Source organism: Solea solea, chromosome 9 (assembly GCF_958295425.1).
Source record: "Solea solea chromosome 9, fSolSol10.1, whole genome shotgun sequence".
Taxonomy (NCBI): domain Eukaryota; kingdom Metazoa; phylum Chordata; class Actinopteri; order Pleuronectiformes; family Soleidae; genus Solea; species Solea solea.
Genome location: NC_081142.1, coordinates 4,854,893 through 4,870,722, shown reverse-complemented (window position 1 = coordinate 4,870,722; position 15,830 = coordinate 4,854,893). Strand labels below are relative to the sequence as shown.

Sequence of the window (15,830 nt, the reverse complement as noted above, 5' to 3'; positions counted from 1 at the left end):
CTCCCCCCCATGATTAAATTAGTGGCAACTAGAATATTGCTTTCATTATGTTTTGTTATGCATATCATAAATTCTACTATATGAATCTGTTCCTCTATGACAGTAAACTGGTTTATGGACAAAGCAAAACATGTAGGGATGTCATCTTTTTGAGGTCTGGCCATTTTTCATTATTTCTCATCCATTTTAGGACTTGACAACTAAACAGCAATTGAGAAAAATACTCTATAAACAGCTCTATATTTGATTATGACTCAGTGATGAAAACTCCAATAGGAGGAATGTGTTTTAATAATGCAGCAAAAAACAGAATGTATGACATGTCTTAATTTGATTATTACTGATTCTGAGTTGTTGAGATGTTAATCTGGTAAATATTAGGATACTGCCATCCATGTAAAAGTATCACTATATACATCTTCACTTTTTTTTTTGTTTTATATTTCAGTAAAAATTTTCCCAAGAAAAGAAAGAAGAGAGAGCGGTACATGGTCTGAAGTTTCAACACTTTAATACAGAAAATTACAGATACAACACATATTTACTTTTCTTACACAGTCTCAAAATAACCTAACACAAATGTAAAACATATTACAGGTACAACAACTATACACAGTCAAATGTACACAATATAAAACACATATATACACTCTCTTAATATATTATTATATAAAGATTTGTGAAGGTTTTTTTTTTGTTAAACCTTTAAAACTGGAAGCTAAACAGCTTGAAGAGGAGTGTTTCACAGAAGATGAGAACTGCTGACAACATCACACAGACACTTGTTATCATGGATAGGTAGTTTTTACATAGAGTTGTTGGATCCTGTGTATTTAGCATGCCGATTTCTGAAATAACTTGTAATTGACAAAGAAACAACACTTAAATGCACAAAACTTGCTGAAAGTGCTATTGATAGTACTTGATTATGTAGGACCTAGAAGCCATCTTACATGAAGTTATATGGAGCCTCATACATAGTGGAGATTTTGAATGTTGTACATTTTCTCAGTTAAAAACATGAAATATTTACAATTAAAACAACTCAATTCTGTTCATCCACCTTGAGGTCAGTAAGAGTTTTACCTTTTCAGAGACCAAAGTAAACCGAATAACAGTAAACCTGTGATAATGACTCAAACCACACGACTATACACATTTTCTGTTTCTTCAAAAAGGTTGCGATCCGTGTATTAATCCACAGAAGAAGTAATGAGGGAACAAAAGTCATTTTTTTGAGTATGAAATCCTTCAAATGACAAACACATTCAATGATTTAAAAACAAAACAAAACAAAAAAACAACCAAAAATCAAACCAAGTATATACGTCTGAGCTATAATCACTCTTTCCTCAAGCTGGTGATGCTTCCACGTTCTGGTTGCCTCCATGTTTCTCTTTACTAATCATTTATATTTTTTCTTTTTTTTTTTTACAAAAGCAGCAGAATGAGGAATAAGAGTGCGAACAAAGGGCTGTGAGCCGACACGTGTGACACTCCTTGATTAAAAAGACGAGTTGTCCTGGGGTTCTGCCTCAGTTTACTGGGCGGCAGCGCCTTCAAATCCTCCAGAGCGCCATAGGCTGCCATGGAGAACTCGGGGTCTCCAGTGGTCAACAAGTCAAACACACAGGAATGAAAGTACACGTCCTCCACCTGCAGAGTCTCTCTGCACTTTGCTGCGGCCCGCTCCACCGTGTAGACCTGGTGTGGCGGCCGCAGAGGACCCAGCTCTGTGTTGGTGCCCTGCAGACGCGGCTGCTGGCTTTGACGGCCCAGCCTGTGCTCTTTGATGAGCTCGTTACGTGGGCATCCGTGCAGGCACAGCTGCAGGCCGCCATTGTCCTCTGAAAAGTCCAGGTTCTCCTCCGGCATACGGATGGCAAAGGTCAGGTAGCTGCCCACGCGCCTAATGATGATGGAAGTGCCGATGTAGCGGGCCTGAATCTTCACCTGGCGGCCCACTCCAGAGCCGCCTCGCTCTGAGATGGCCAAGCTGCCGCTCTCGCCGCCTCTGCGAGTCCCGTCCTGAAAAGCCAATGGCAAATCCTCAGTAGTGGCTTGGTACACCTTCTGATCTGTACAGCCGTGGTAGGACTTGAAGATGACTGTTATCTGTAACAAAAAGAATACCAGATCAATGTTAAAGTCATACTTTGTTTGAAAATGTGTCTATACATAATATTAAATGTCACATGCTTACAAGTAGAAACTGGAAACAACATATGAATTCATAAGTGCAATAGCAATTAAAGCCACAAGGTGGCAGTAGGAAACCACTAAAAGGTTGTGGTTTGTTCATGAACCTCCCTGGCTATTTTTCCCTGCGAATGACAGGGATTTTCTCTGGTGTAATCTCAAGACAATGAATTAATAATCTGGTATTCCAGATTCCTGATCTTGGTGGTCTTTGGTGGTGCTTTGTAACCAACGTCAGAGAAGCTACAATAAGTCAATGCACGGTCTCTGTAATCAGCCGTAATTTCTGACACATTCCTTTAAAAAAAGAAAAAACACTCAACAGTAAAACAGCAGTAATAACTCTTGTGTCCTTGAATTCTGGATCAAACCAACAGTTTTCAAAACCACATTAATTCTCTGTGCATCTTCCATCACTTCCCCACTGGCAGAGCTCACATGATCTGTATTCCAGCTGAGCTTTGAAAAATTGGGGCCGGACCTCTTGTTTCTTCAAAAACATCTCGACAAATCAGTGGCTGTGGTTACGTTTACACTTGCGGGGATACTGTATTATGATGGATGATTTCCTGTTTTACGTCTGGCTGTTAAAAACAACTATGAAAACATGATGGGTCCATGTGAGTGTTGGCGCAGACACACTGTACACACGCACTACAGGTTAGACTTTAAGTGCCTTCACAACTGTGGAATCCCTGATGACATATCACAGATTATTCTGTTACAAAGCTCAAGTTTGGAAAAAGTAACAGTCAGAAACAAATCATCTAATATTTATGCAAAAGCTGCTTTTTGTACCCATTTGTATGAGCATTTCTATAGATAACCAAATGACGCATAAATGTTTCAACAATGACAACATTTAGAGGAGGGAAGGCCTGCCTTTCTAATTAACAACTGCTGTCCCAATTATTCCCTTATTTTTCCACATTATTCCATATTTACACAAAAAGCGGCCCCGTTAATTATTTGACCAGAGGGGTGAAAAAAACATTCCAGATCATGGTGGTGGAGGAAAATGTTTGAGTGAGCGTTAATCACTACCATATGACCACCCATGTGTTAAAGGTAAAGCACTCAAGCATGTCTGTGATTCAACACCGCTGAAGGACTCCCTCCTCTTTTCCCCTCACAGATCTGAAGAGCTCCAAGACATGTTGGAATGCTGGAGGCTCGAGAGGCACCATGGAATGACGATTAACTTCACATGTTTGATACTTTATGGCAACACTTGAGCTCACGAGCGAGTACTCTGTAGCCTATAGGGCCAGCAGAATCCCACTTGGTAGAATGTTTGCATCGTTTACTAATATGCACACGTAAAGGTGGTGGTTTTGACAAAAGTGCAACTTTTTTACTCATAATGCATTAAGAATATGTGTTAAAAACAGAAACCAAGACAGACTGGATGCTTATCTCACCGCAAACTCTAAACTATAGAGGAAACCGACAGTATGAATCTGCTATAAAGCTATAAAAGATGAGTGTAGTTCATTTTTGCCGCTTTTCTGTAGCTTTTATTGAGGACGTGTGAATAAATGAAACTATTTAATCCTAAAATCATACACAAAAAAACTCAGTAGTTCAACAATGGTTGCAAATTATTTTTTGCGTTTTTTCCCTGCTCCGAACCCATCCTTACCTTGCTGGTTGCTGTGGCACTGGAGCCAAGGACAACAGGCACATTTGTCACCTGCACAGACAGGAAGCGGTTGTCGATAAGAGGCCACGCCCCTTCCACCTTGCAGGTCTGAAACTCGTCTCTGAAAGTCCGTAGATGCGGGTCTCCGAATAATCCACAGTGAGCATATTTCTTCTGCTGACTGGCTGAGCCTGACGCGAGGACCCGATTCTCATAGTCACACAGTTCCGACACGGCCGGCCGGGACGTGCTGGGGACCTTGGCGGAGGAAGTGGGCCCGTCACTGGAGCAATTGTGCTGAGAGAAAAGCTCCTTAATACGGAAGACGGCTGAATGGTAAACCAAGTCTCCCCTGCAGCTGCGTGCCTGTCGCCGGGTGCACAGGGCGTAAGCCCGCAAGGCAATGCAGTAGTCCACGTCCAGGGACACGTCCTCCTGTAGACCACTAGAGGGTGAGGTAGATGACACGTACTCCGCATTGCAGCGCTGGATTCGACACTGCTGGCAGTGAGCTGAAAAAAAAGAAGAGTGAAAATTAACACTTTGTACAGCAATACCTACAGTACGTGTGATCTATGAACGTGTGTGTTCTAATGGAATTTCTCCTCCATCTCTATGAAAGTGATACTGACCAAACTTAAATTAAACTTTTTCAAGTCTAACCTAAAAATCCATCGTCGTTTACAGATAAATTACTTCAACTCAGTACATGAGCAAGCACATTCGAAACATTTCCACTGTCAAGTTTATCTCAATCCAGAGAGTCATTAAAACCCAAACTGCATGAGCTCATGAGGCTGCGATCCGAGACTGTGCTCCAGAGTCAGTCAAACCTTATTTCCCCCAACCCGTCCTCACAGAATGACATGTTTCCTCACTGTAGGAGGAAACCAACCTGTGTTAGTCTGCCTGGGGGTGTTGAATGTGGTTTGGCTGTTGCCGAGGTAATTGAAGTCCATTAAGTTACACTATATGGCACAGCAGGGCTAGGTGTACAGAGGGAGCTAACTTCAAGAGGAATATCACTAAGATTCACGCTTGTTCAGCAACTCGGGGTCCAAACTGGACGCTGGTCAAACACATCATGTGATATTTGGGTCCCAATTCTGGGTCTTAGGGCTAAGTTATGACTCACAAGTGGGATATGTGTTGTGAAGCAAAACAAAGAAATGAGACAACCTCAGTGGGACATAAGAGAGAGGATATTCATCAAGTTTATTTCAGTTGTGTATTGGGTGGGACCTTTCATTTGCTGACTGGGCTGGATTTCATTTTCCATTTTCAACAGACGGCAGATCAACATCTGCCAGCATCCACAACACATACATCACCTCTACTGCAAGACTGGGACCACTTGTAAAAGACTGCTCCCTTTATTGCAACAGAGGATTATTGTTTACTCCTAAACTGCATCACATCTCAAATCATCCCGAACAAACATGACAAGACGAGCATGGAGATCTCTCACCCAGTGCACATGAATATGTTTTGAATCATTTCTTCGCCTACACATACATCTGAAGACAGATGATTTATGGATCTCCCAGATGCTGGACTTCATCTCCACTCCTGATAAAAGTGAGATGGAGTATGAGAGGTCAAGTTAGAGGCATTTTACATCTCTCCTCTGAATTCCAATAGGGCGCCCACATCTTGCAGCAAGGTCACCAGGTCCTCTGTGATTGACACTTTTGACAACTGCTGTCATCAACTGCCAGCCATTTCCCAAAAGTTTCTTTTTACTCCAGCACTCTGTAAACTACCAACAAGTGTGAGGACCATGTGGTGAACATGAAGACGGAAACAGGGGAAACAAACTGACCACATAAACAGCACTGGTAATAGCACATTTTTGATAAGTCGATTCAAGCTGGAGAGAATGAAGTGAAAAATACCCAATGTTTAGAGCCATATTTTATTCTAATTCTAAGTTAGCCTAGATTTAAATGATGTCCGGGCCACATTTTATGCCTTCAGAAAAAAGTTTGTGAGAAAACTAGTGTTTCAAAAAGTTATTACAAAGTACCAAAACAATAAAAGAGATCTGGGGACCTCAAGGTGTGCTGAAAGACATACAGTGATCATATTTACTTATGTATTGTCTGGATTGATTTCTTTATTATAGCATGGTTTAGCTGAAACCTAACAAATTGCATTGCACACAAATACTGCAATAGAGATATCACAAATTAACCCATACATAGCTAGGTTATAAAACACAAATTTATCACAATACACTCTCACTAGCCACTTAATTAGGTACATTTGTTCAATTGTTAATTAATGCAAACATATCAGCAGCTAATCACATGGTAGAAGATGCATGTTGACATGTGGACATGGTCAAAATGACCTGCTGAAGCTCAAACCATGTGTCGTCTGGCACCAGCAACCTACAACTGGGATTTTCATGCACAATCACCCTATGTTTTTACAGAGAATGATCCTCCACATCAAAATATCCAATGTGGCAGTTTTTTACAGCCAGATGTCAAACTAGACTGGTCAGACTTTTTTTGAAATGATACAAAAGCAACAGATAGTCAAATAACCCCTTGTTGCAGTCACGGTATGCAAAGATCATCTCTAAACACACAAACCTGTTAAACTTCACATCAGATGACTACACTGTCTGCCTTTATTAGGGCTCTTGTGTACCTAATTAAGTGGCTGGTGAGTGTAAAAACAATTAAGTTTCACTAAACCATATACTGGTATGTTTATGCATGGAATAAACGCACTTTGTGCTATAAAACATAAATGTTTTCCCTTTACCTCAGATTTGTAACTAACTATAAAACCACAATTCTTTGAGTTGCTTCAGTGTTCACTAAATGTGTGATCATTTTCTATAAATAATAAATTGAGACTAAGTTAGGGTTTAAATACATTTGCAGATGTTCATCTAGCCATTTATTTAGGAGTTGTGTGTTGTACATTTTTATGTTTATAATAACAAGAATAAGAAGTTGCGATTAATTTATCAAAGATATAATTCGTGGAAGTGGATGTTACAGAGATGGCAGTAAGAATAATCCAACATATTTAGCTATTTGCTCATGTCATGACATGCATAAACAACATGAATAAAGTCACAATTGATCTTGGGAAAGATCTTATGTGAGTGAGCACATAATTTTACTAATTACGAAATAACACAAGTGTAATAACTGTTCGGTGAAGAAATCATTGCAACACATTTAATATACTCGCTTTCCTGCTGTTTTCTATGGTTTGGCAACCTTTTGTCTGGTCCCAGACCAACATGTTCAGAGGCCAAAAAAGTGGGACCCCCTTGCATGGTAGCTAACAAAGTAAATAAATGAAGCATGAAGTGTGGGAAATAACCGAGGTCTTGTTACTTCTCACAAACGCTCAAAATATCCAAACTATGTATAAAAGCGGTCATTGCGTGTACATTCCAAGTGTGAGTTGTGTTTCTCGGCTTTAGAAAACGAAATAAAACAACACAAGAAAAGCGCCGTGATTTTTCTTTAGGTCGCAGGTACTTAACACCAGTTGCTAGCGGGCTATGCTAACAGTGCTAACCCGTAACTTCAACACAGCAACATGGCAAAAAAAGGGCAGCAGCAGTGTAACGTGAGTTTGGTTAATTCGTGTTAGTTGTTAAAAAATATGTGTGTCGTACTGTGCAGTGTCTACGGTGTTGTTTTAAGTGGGTAACGCGATAAATTAGTCCAAATAAAAACTCCGTAAATGGAGGCAACTCGTGCTGCTTAGCTAACAGCGAGCGGAGACGGGTCGGCTGGGACACTGCGGAGCAGCAACAGTACTTTACTTTGTCCCCGCTATGGATGGGGAAACGTCCCCACAAACGCGACCATTTGTCCAACTTTAAAACACAATATGCATTAAAAAAAACACACCACGGTGCATGCGATACAAGCTTTAAAATCCTTCCGCAAAATCAACTTTAATGACTAAGTTTCAAGAAAACAACTTTCTTCTCTCCCCTCTCCCCAACTCCACCTCCATTCCGGGACACACCACAACTTTTGCATGCAGGACAAGTGAAGGAGCACGGATTTGACATTTAAAAAAAAAACAAAAACCTTACCTGGTCGAAACAGCAGCGAAAGTAAAACCATGGTGATCGTTACACAGTCCCAAAGCTGCCGCTTAGCCGTGATTTGAGGTCCGCTTCTCCCCATACCAATCCATTCAGTTAGAATGGAGTTCCTCGACTGCTTCTCATCGACGCTGCGGCTGTGGGGAAATCACACAAAAATTTCGTCTTCTTCCCCAAGCGCTGTCATTCAAAAAGGGGCCCCAGTCTTCAGGGCGGCTCTACGAGGGAGGGGACTAAAGTGTAGTCTGGGCCCAGAGGTGATGGCTGAGCCAATGAAAGACTAATTATTCACTAACCACTTGATATTTACACGTAATGGCAATTACTGAAGGGACGAGAGAGTCCGCAACAACAGTATTGGGGCGGTTAGAAAACTTAATTGTCACGATAACATTTTTTCTTTGTGTCTCAATTTGCACAACTGTGTGTTACTATCTGTGCTAGTATAAAGTATACAACCTGTTTACTGCTGAGGTTAAAATGTAAGGTTGTGTTTAAAAGTCTACGTGTAAAGGTGCAATTATGTAGAAGGGGCATGCATTGACTATATAAGCCATAAGTATGTTGGTACACGTGTATAATTGCTTTGTAATATAAAACTAAATTATGAGTTTTGTCACCTTTGAACATAGACTATATATAAACGACACAGAGTAGTCTTCCAATTGCAAAACTATCTTCAACTGTGAAGTTTCACGATTTGTGATTTGACCAGTTTTGCAACCAGAAATGTTTCACTTACAGCCACACACTTATATGTGCCATGTTTTTTTGTTTGTTTTTTTTTGTTTTTCCTTCTCACTGGGAATATATTTAGCAAAACTGACACATGTGCTACTGAAGAAGACCTAAAACCAGTGATTGGGACCATTAAATTCTCAGGAAAATGTTTACTGGTGTCATAAATCAAGTGAGTAAAAGGCAAATTTTATCACATACATTCCATTCAAACCAACGAAAAAAAGCAACAACAGCAGAGTCGCCCCCTGGTGGCTAACCGTTCTTCCGCCATAATTCCTAGACTTTCTTATGCTGTGTTCACACCAGACGCGATTTGTCGCGCCATTGCATTGACTCTGTATGTAAACTTGTTGCGACAAATTTGTGTTGTGTTTGTTCGTGAAAACAGCACTACACAATTGACATTTAAAAATAACAACATTTTAAGATTATTATTATCCATCTAAAGGATGTCATTCTACTTTCCTGGCCCTATTAAAAATCTAGGAAAATGATCTAGGGATGGAGTTAAATTAAAATATCCAGGTTCATACACTCATCTAACACTTTATTAGGTAAAGAGCAGCAGCAGCAATGCAAAAAAAAAAAAAAACAGTGCAGCATTTTTCAAACTTCTCTGTATTTTGGGACTCTCAATGAACAACAGGGATATCTGCAGAACTGAGGTTTAATTAAAGAAAATGGAGTAGTGTGGCTGTAGCCTTTATCTGAAGAACTTGCACTACAAAGCACTGCAGGGACATCTGTCTTCTGTGACTTCCCCTCCTCCCCAGAACAAATGTTTATGTATTTTCAGCATTAAGCAGGATTTTCTCACCTGTTGTTTTCTCACCCCAGACTTAAAAATGGAGTTTGATTGACAACTGCGAGTGCAACCTAACAGGTTTACTTTATCTAGCGAATATGTTAAATATAGACTGTTTAATTACCCAGATTGTTGGTATTATCCTGAAGTAATGAGAGAGTAAACAGAGATAACCTTTAATGTGGGGCTCTCTTGATTAGAACAAATAGTATTTGAATGGATAGTTAAGGGGTTTTTGAAGTGTGGTTGCATGAGATATTGACACATTGTCAACATTGACTTTGCTGAGCTGCTGTCTCTGGGAGACATGGCTCTGACTGAAACCATAGCTTGGAGACAGATTGGAGATGTTTCAAAGAAACTGATTTTAGCCACTTAACAAAGGTCTTATGTAGTAAAATCTAAACCTGTGTATATGTCCACTGCTTTATCCTAACATTAGACAGGTAGAAATTAGTTTAGCTCAAGGGTCCCAGAGGCTGTTGGTCTTCTGCTACCTCATTTAGTAAATTTGTGTCACACATGTAAAATTAAATGAAGGGTTTCAAATACCAAAGACACAAAATAACACAATTGAAATTTACTGATAGAAAGAGCAGTTGATCAACAACTCCTGTGTGTCATGATGTAAAAGGCTGGTTTTTTTTGAGTCTCATAGACTTTATCAGACAAAGGTTTTATTAGGTAAGACTTTTGGTAAGAGGCTAAATGTTGTGGTTTCTTTGTGTCATTGATGGCAGCCATGTTTTCAGTGAGAGTGAGCGTCCGTGTCGCAGGCTGGTTCTCAGAGTCTGATGTTCGCTTGACCCCGTGCTCAGTGAAGTCAGAACAGAGAGTGTGTCAATACTCCATACAAACCTGAACTATCCCTTTAAACTTGGGTCAGTAAATTCAGCTAAGTAATGTAAGTCTTTCCTGGTTTAGACGTCAAATGTTTACCAGTAAAAACTCAGAGAAAAATACTAGGACTGGCTCATTTTCGCTCAGCGATTCTTGGTGTGCTATTGATTTTTCCATTACATTTTCAGTTAGCAACTTGTGTGTTACTCTTTTCCTTTTGTGGCCAACTTTCCGTCTCCTGCACTCCTTCCGCGACACTCTGTCTTTCATTTGCACAGCTGCTGTGAGGCCAGACCATCTGCAAGGCACATACATGGACTCACCACCTTTTCGCATGAGACACACTGTGCAGCTTTTCGGAGCCATGCTAGTGAAGAATTTTAATGCACCAGCCAATTACTCAGTTAAATCTTTGCAAGACGAAAAGCAACAGTGAATATTTGTGTGTAGTTTCTCAAATCAGATTTTAAAGTTAAGGCTTTGTCTTGGTGCAGCTGGAACATTTGGGTTGTATAGCTGTGGGTCTTCCTCTCCGCCTCCTTCCTGACTTTATGAGAGAGAAGTGAACCCAGGCAGTTATTGGATCACTGGTTTTTCTATACACATGCAGGCTCCTCTGGCCACACAATTGTGTGATTCAGGTGGCCTGTCAGTCTTGTGAAAGGTCTTCACAAGCCCATGTTGATGTGGGGCTGATATAATACATATATATATATATATATATATATATATATATATATATATATATATATATATATATATATATATATATATATAGTAGAGGGGGAAACGAAGACAGCTCAACCCAAGTGGAACGTTTGGATTGTTCTGTGCTGCCAGAAGGGCCTCTGTCACACTTGATCCACTGTGCCAAGTTTATCCCCCCAGAGGGCTCTACCTTACTCTGTTTGTTCAGCTAATTTTGGAGACTTGGTCAGTTGATGTGCTTTACGGCTCTACTTTATGGTCACATTTAAATCCCTGCCTGCAAACAGGTTACACTGCGCAGTACTTGTGACAACTTGCAGACAGGACAGTGGCACAGTGTTGAAGGGAGAGCGTCTGCTGCCGGTGTTGATAATGCTAAAGCAAATGCGTGTCTCACCTGTTCCAGTGTTTGTCTTCAGCAGAAACTGATGGCATTTCCTGAGAAAAGAAAAAAAAACAACAACACATTGTTTAATTCAGTTAATAGCAGTTGAAGAGGAGAAATGCTCAGTTTTAGCAGCAGGGATAGAAATACACACATCTGTGTACCTAATGTGTGTTATACAACAAAGAGACACAGTTTCAATCAATAAGCTGCTGTCTAGTAAATGACCTGTAGTTCCACACCGTGGTCCTGATGACCACTGAAGCAAGCATTTAATTGATCCAGGTGGAGCGTAGAGATGAATTCAGTGCATGTAAGAAACTCTAAGACAGCCTGTCAAGCTTGATGGGTGGAGAAAGACTTCTTTCTTCCCACATTTCCTTATAAGCATATTGCATTGCATGACCCAGCAAATATGTATACACTACTAGCGCTCAAAAAAAAAAAAAAAAAAAACTGAGGCGATGGTGGACTACACGAGTCTATGTCAGGTATAAAAACAAGAAAGACATATTTCTTCTGCTGACAGTGGGTCACTTGTTTTGGTGCAATAAAAAAAATCCCCCCCCCCTCCAAAAAAAAATCGGAAGAACAGTTTTTTATCAATCTCAGCAAGAGAAGGGAAGGATCTGTTGTTTTGCACAAATACTCAACATATCTGGCAGAAACACAGAGAAGAGCTAAGGCACCAAATGTGGTGCTTAATCGTTAAAACTTCAAGCAGACAATGTGGAGAGTGAAGCAAGAGAGAGTGAGAGAGAAAGAATGGCAGCGAGGGGGGAAGGGAGGAGGAAGGGGGAGAAAAAGAGGGGCTGAGGGATTGGGTTTCCTCTGACTGTGTGTCTGGGCAGCTCCACATGTTCCTCATTAAGGTCCTCACACTGTGGGACCAGCTCCATACGGGGATGCTTGTTTTTGTTATTAGGTCTAACGTACTGTGGTCTGGTAGAAGCCTGACAACAGGACCAGTTCAAGACCATCTCCTCGGCCCGCTGTCCTCAAACCAAAGAAAAAAACAACTGCACAGACCTCATGTATGCACATCGCCACATAGTAAACATGCGGTATATTTGAAACCATCATACAAACATTCATATATTAAATATTCATATTAAAATCTAGTCGTATGTACATTAAACATGTGCATTTACGATACTTTTTCTAACCTGAAACTCAAACTCGAGTCTGTAAACCTCAGTGTTGGGAAAATAAGACAGAGAAAAAGAGTAGAGCTTCAGGAAACTGTTGATATTTCATGCTTCTGATTCTTGTTTAATTTCATGCTCATTTAGATTGGCCAACTGAGACATGTATCGTGTTTCTTCTCGGGGCTGATAACATCAGAAACTGGAATCAGAAGGAGCACGGGTCTTCCGTGGCCTCCGCCTGCACCACATGGCCGCAACATAAGAGACACACTTATTGAATTTTAAACAGGAACCAGAGCAAATTGGGTGTTTTTTTTGAAGGCCCCTGTCTGAAATGAAGTGGCCTATAGCACAGCTGAGACAGAGAGAGAGAGAGAGAGAGAGAGATTCAGAAAGCGAGTGTGTCTGGTTCAGGCCTCTCGCTGTTAGAGGGGATCTGTTATCTCAGTGGAGATAAGGGAAACTGTGGTGTGAGTGTATACAGGGCAGCGCTGATACCATCTCTGCTCAAGGATCCCACTTACGGCACCCTGATTGATAACTGACAGCACACACAGTGGGAGAAGGAGGGGGGTTTAGAGTGTTTTTGTAGGTATCCCTCAGTAGGTGTCCATGCAGGCATCTGTTTGCTCTGTACCTGTGACACTTTGTCTCTAAATAAACAGAAATCACGGCACATGCATGACATCTGTGTAGGGAGTGCACAAGTCAGTGCCTCACACTTCCCGATATCTAAAGTTTTGAGCGTGGCAACAAAGAAAACATTGATTTTTGTTCAGTTACGTGAACATAAGACTATTCTCGGACTCGCTTTGATATATTTGTCTCTGTTTGTAACTGAACCAAACCTCTCTCTTATTCCTCCCTCTGTTTTTCAAAGGACAAATGTTGACACAGCGTCAGGCTCTGTGCTCATGAATAGACAGTCAACTGACAGGTAACCCTAGCTGTGGGGTCACGGGGTCATCCCAGCCTGACGAGGGATGATGGGTAAAATAAATGGAGAGCAGCGCACAGAGGGACCTCTGATGTCCTCGGCCCAAAGGGAGAGAGTTCAGGGCCAGTTGACCTCTGACCTAAGCCCTGCATATGTGTTTGTGTGTTTGTGCATGTGAGTGTTTTTAGGGTTAAATCTCTCCCCACTGGTCGTGAATTCTCTAATGTTTTTTTTTCTGCCTTTTTGTCTCTGGCCAAGTTATTTCAAACCAATAAATCAGGGAACAAAAACAGTCAAATGTACGGCTTCAGTGAGCAGCCTGTGAAGCTTATTCCAATGCATAACTTTGTTTGAACATGCCTCGTCTTTCTCTTTTCACGACAGCACTCCCTCGCTTTTAGTCATCAGCCACGATGCATGATGGAAACAGGGAACAAATTGCTCTGTGATGGCCTCTGACAACTCTCTCTGCTCCAATAAAACGTGTGCAGAGGCATGTGAGAATTAACGCTTGATATTTTTCCTCTTTCAATTTGTGCCAAAAATACACTTTTGTTCCATTTAAAACATTTAAATGTTTCTTTTATGTACCAAACAGATTAGACCAGGCTTCTCAGAAGAACACTAGCCGGTCATTTTTAAGTGAGATGTTTTGTTGTTGGATGCTCAATCTCCTTTGAACTTATTCCGTCAACGTCAAAACTTCAATAATTAAAATTTTAGTTATATATGTAGATTTAGATTTTAAACAAACAAAAAAAATACATTCATAAACAAGCCTTTAGACTCTCATATTTCTGGGGTTATGGAAATAATGACCCTTAATCTCCATCCTAATTCTGGGCATTTTAAAAACTGTTTTAGATTTTTGCTCCACATTTGTTGTTTGCCCTTTGGCACCTGACAGCTTATGGTTTAATCTGCAGATGTGTTTGTAATAAAGTGTGTCATTTGGTTAGTCTGCAACAGTTGGTATTCTAACTGCTGTGGCCCACCCAGACAACAGCCTTGACCCAGGAATAGCGGGATAGACAATAACTCATGAGAGTATAAATTTAGCCATTCTGATTGACCAAATTTTTAGCCAGGAAGGCATTCAGGGAATGTTCCCTCCTGCTAGAGCTGGTTTAAGGCAGTGAAACATGAAGGAACATGGCAAGGATGAAGGATGAACGCTGCTACTAATCAAATTTGACTGACTCACTCTTTTAAAGTATACTCTGTGCACAAAAGTTTTAGGTGGGGAAATGTCTGCGTGAAGTGCCGGGAAACTGATATGGCTTTTTTTTTTCTTATTTTCCATGCATTTCAGCAGATGTTTCTCACATTCACGTTTAGTCTATAAAGTCCATCCTTGCATGGTGTATATATATGTATATTTATACAGTACATACAGTATATATATATATATATATATATATATATTGTATATATGGATCACACAGACACAAACAATATAAACAGTATAATGTTAAAAACCAAAGTGTTGTTGAGTTACTATAGACACTCAGCTCCAAAGGTTATCTGAATGAATGCACTTTGCATTCAGCATGCACACATTACACACATAACCATAACAGTTTTAAACATTATTTTTATCAGCATCGTCAGGTGTTTATGAATCTGAGGACGTCTTGAGTCATGCCAGAGGAAAGAAGGGGAAAAAAAAGGAAACTTACCTTGGATCAGTGTGTTTGTGGTATATGCTGTATTGTGAATGAAAGCACAGCTCTTACAATTGGCCGATACCCTCGTCCTGTCTACAACTTCAGCTGGCCAACTAAGAACTTGGGCAGCTCCAGGGACAGATAGCCATTTGAATCAAGGCACATGACAACAGCTGTCTGTTTCAAGAATCGGCACTTTGATTAGCGCAGGACGGTAGTGAGCGATGTGGCCTAATTCGTACATATCTGGGTAGGGCACTTCTGAGAACAGAAAAAAAAAGAGTGAAAGCATTGAATGGAAAAAAGACTAAAGCACAATGACATGCGTGCATAGCCAGAAACATGCACACCCACACTTACATTACACTTATGCTACTTATATTCATGGGCTTGAAACCATGTGTCACACTTGGAAAGCTTCCCATATTCTCCAAAAGTCCATCAAACTCACAGACAGATGGATATGAGAGCAGCCGACGATTGGCCCCAGTCTGAGCTGAACAAGTGGGCAACATGAATGGAACGTCTTTCTGTTATTGTGGTTGATCTTCACCTCCCACCACCCCAGCCCCACCCCTGCACCATCATCCCCGCATCAGCAGTTCTTTCTGTGTTTTGCCTTTAAATGTTTTGTTGTTCAAACACCCAAGACACTGCCATTTATGGTT

The 15,830-nt window shown here is 40.7% G+C and overlaps 1 protein-coding gene across 1 annotated transcript; it reads right to left on the bottom strand.

Annotated features, from left to right (window-relative positions):
• Positions 1–494: 494 nt before the first annotated feature.
• rgmd (RGM domain family, member D) lies at positions 495–15,395 on the bottom strand. Its single transcript, XM_058638653.1, has 5 exons — positions 15,175–15,395; positions 11,423–11,463; positions 7,920–8,068; positions 3,842–4,353; positions 495–2,115 (listed from the first exon to the last, which is right to left on the bottom strand). The coding sequence occupies exons 2-5, from the start codon at positions 11,458–11,460 to the stop codon at positions 1,432–1,434; spliced, it is 1,383 nt and encodes a 460-aa protein (XP_058494636.1). The 5' UTR covers positions 11,461–11,463; positions 15,175–15,395; the 3' UTR covers positions 495–1,431.
• Between the last annotated feature and the right edge of the window lie 435 nt (positions 15,396–15,830).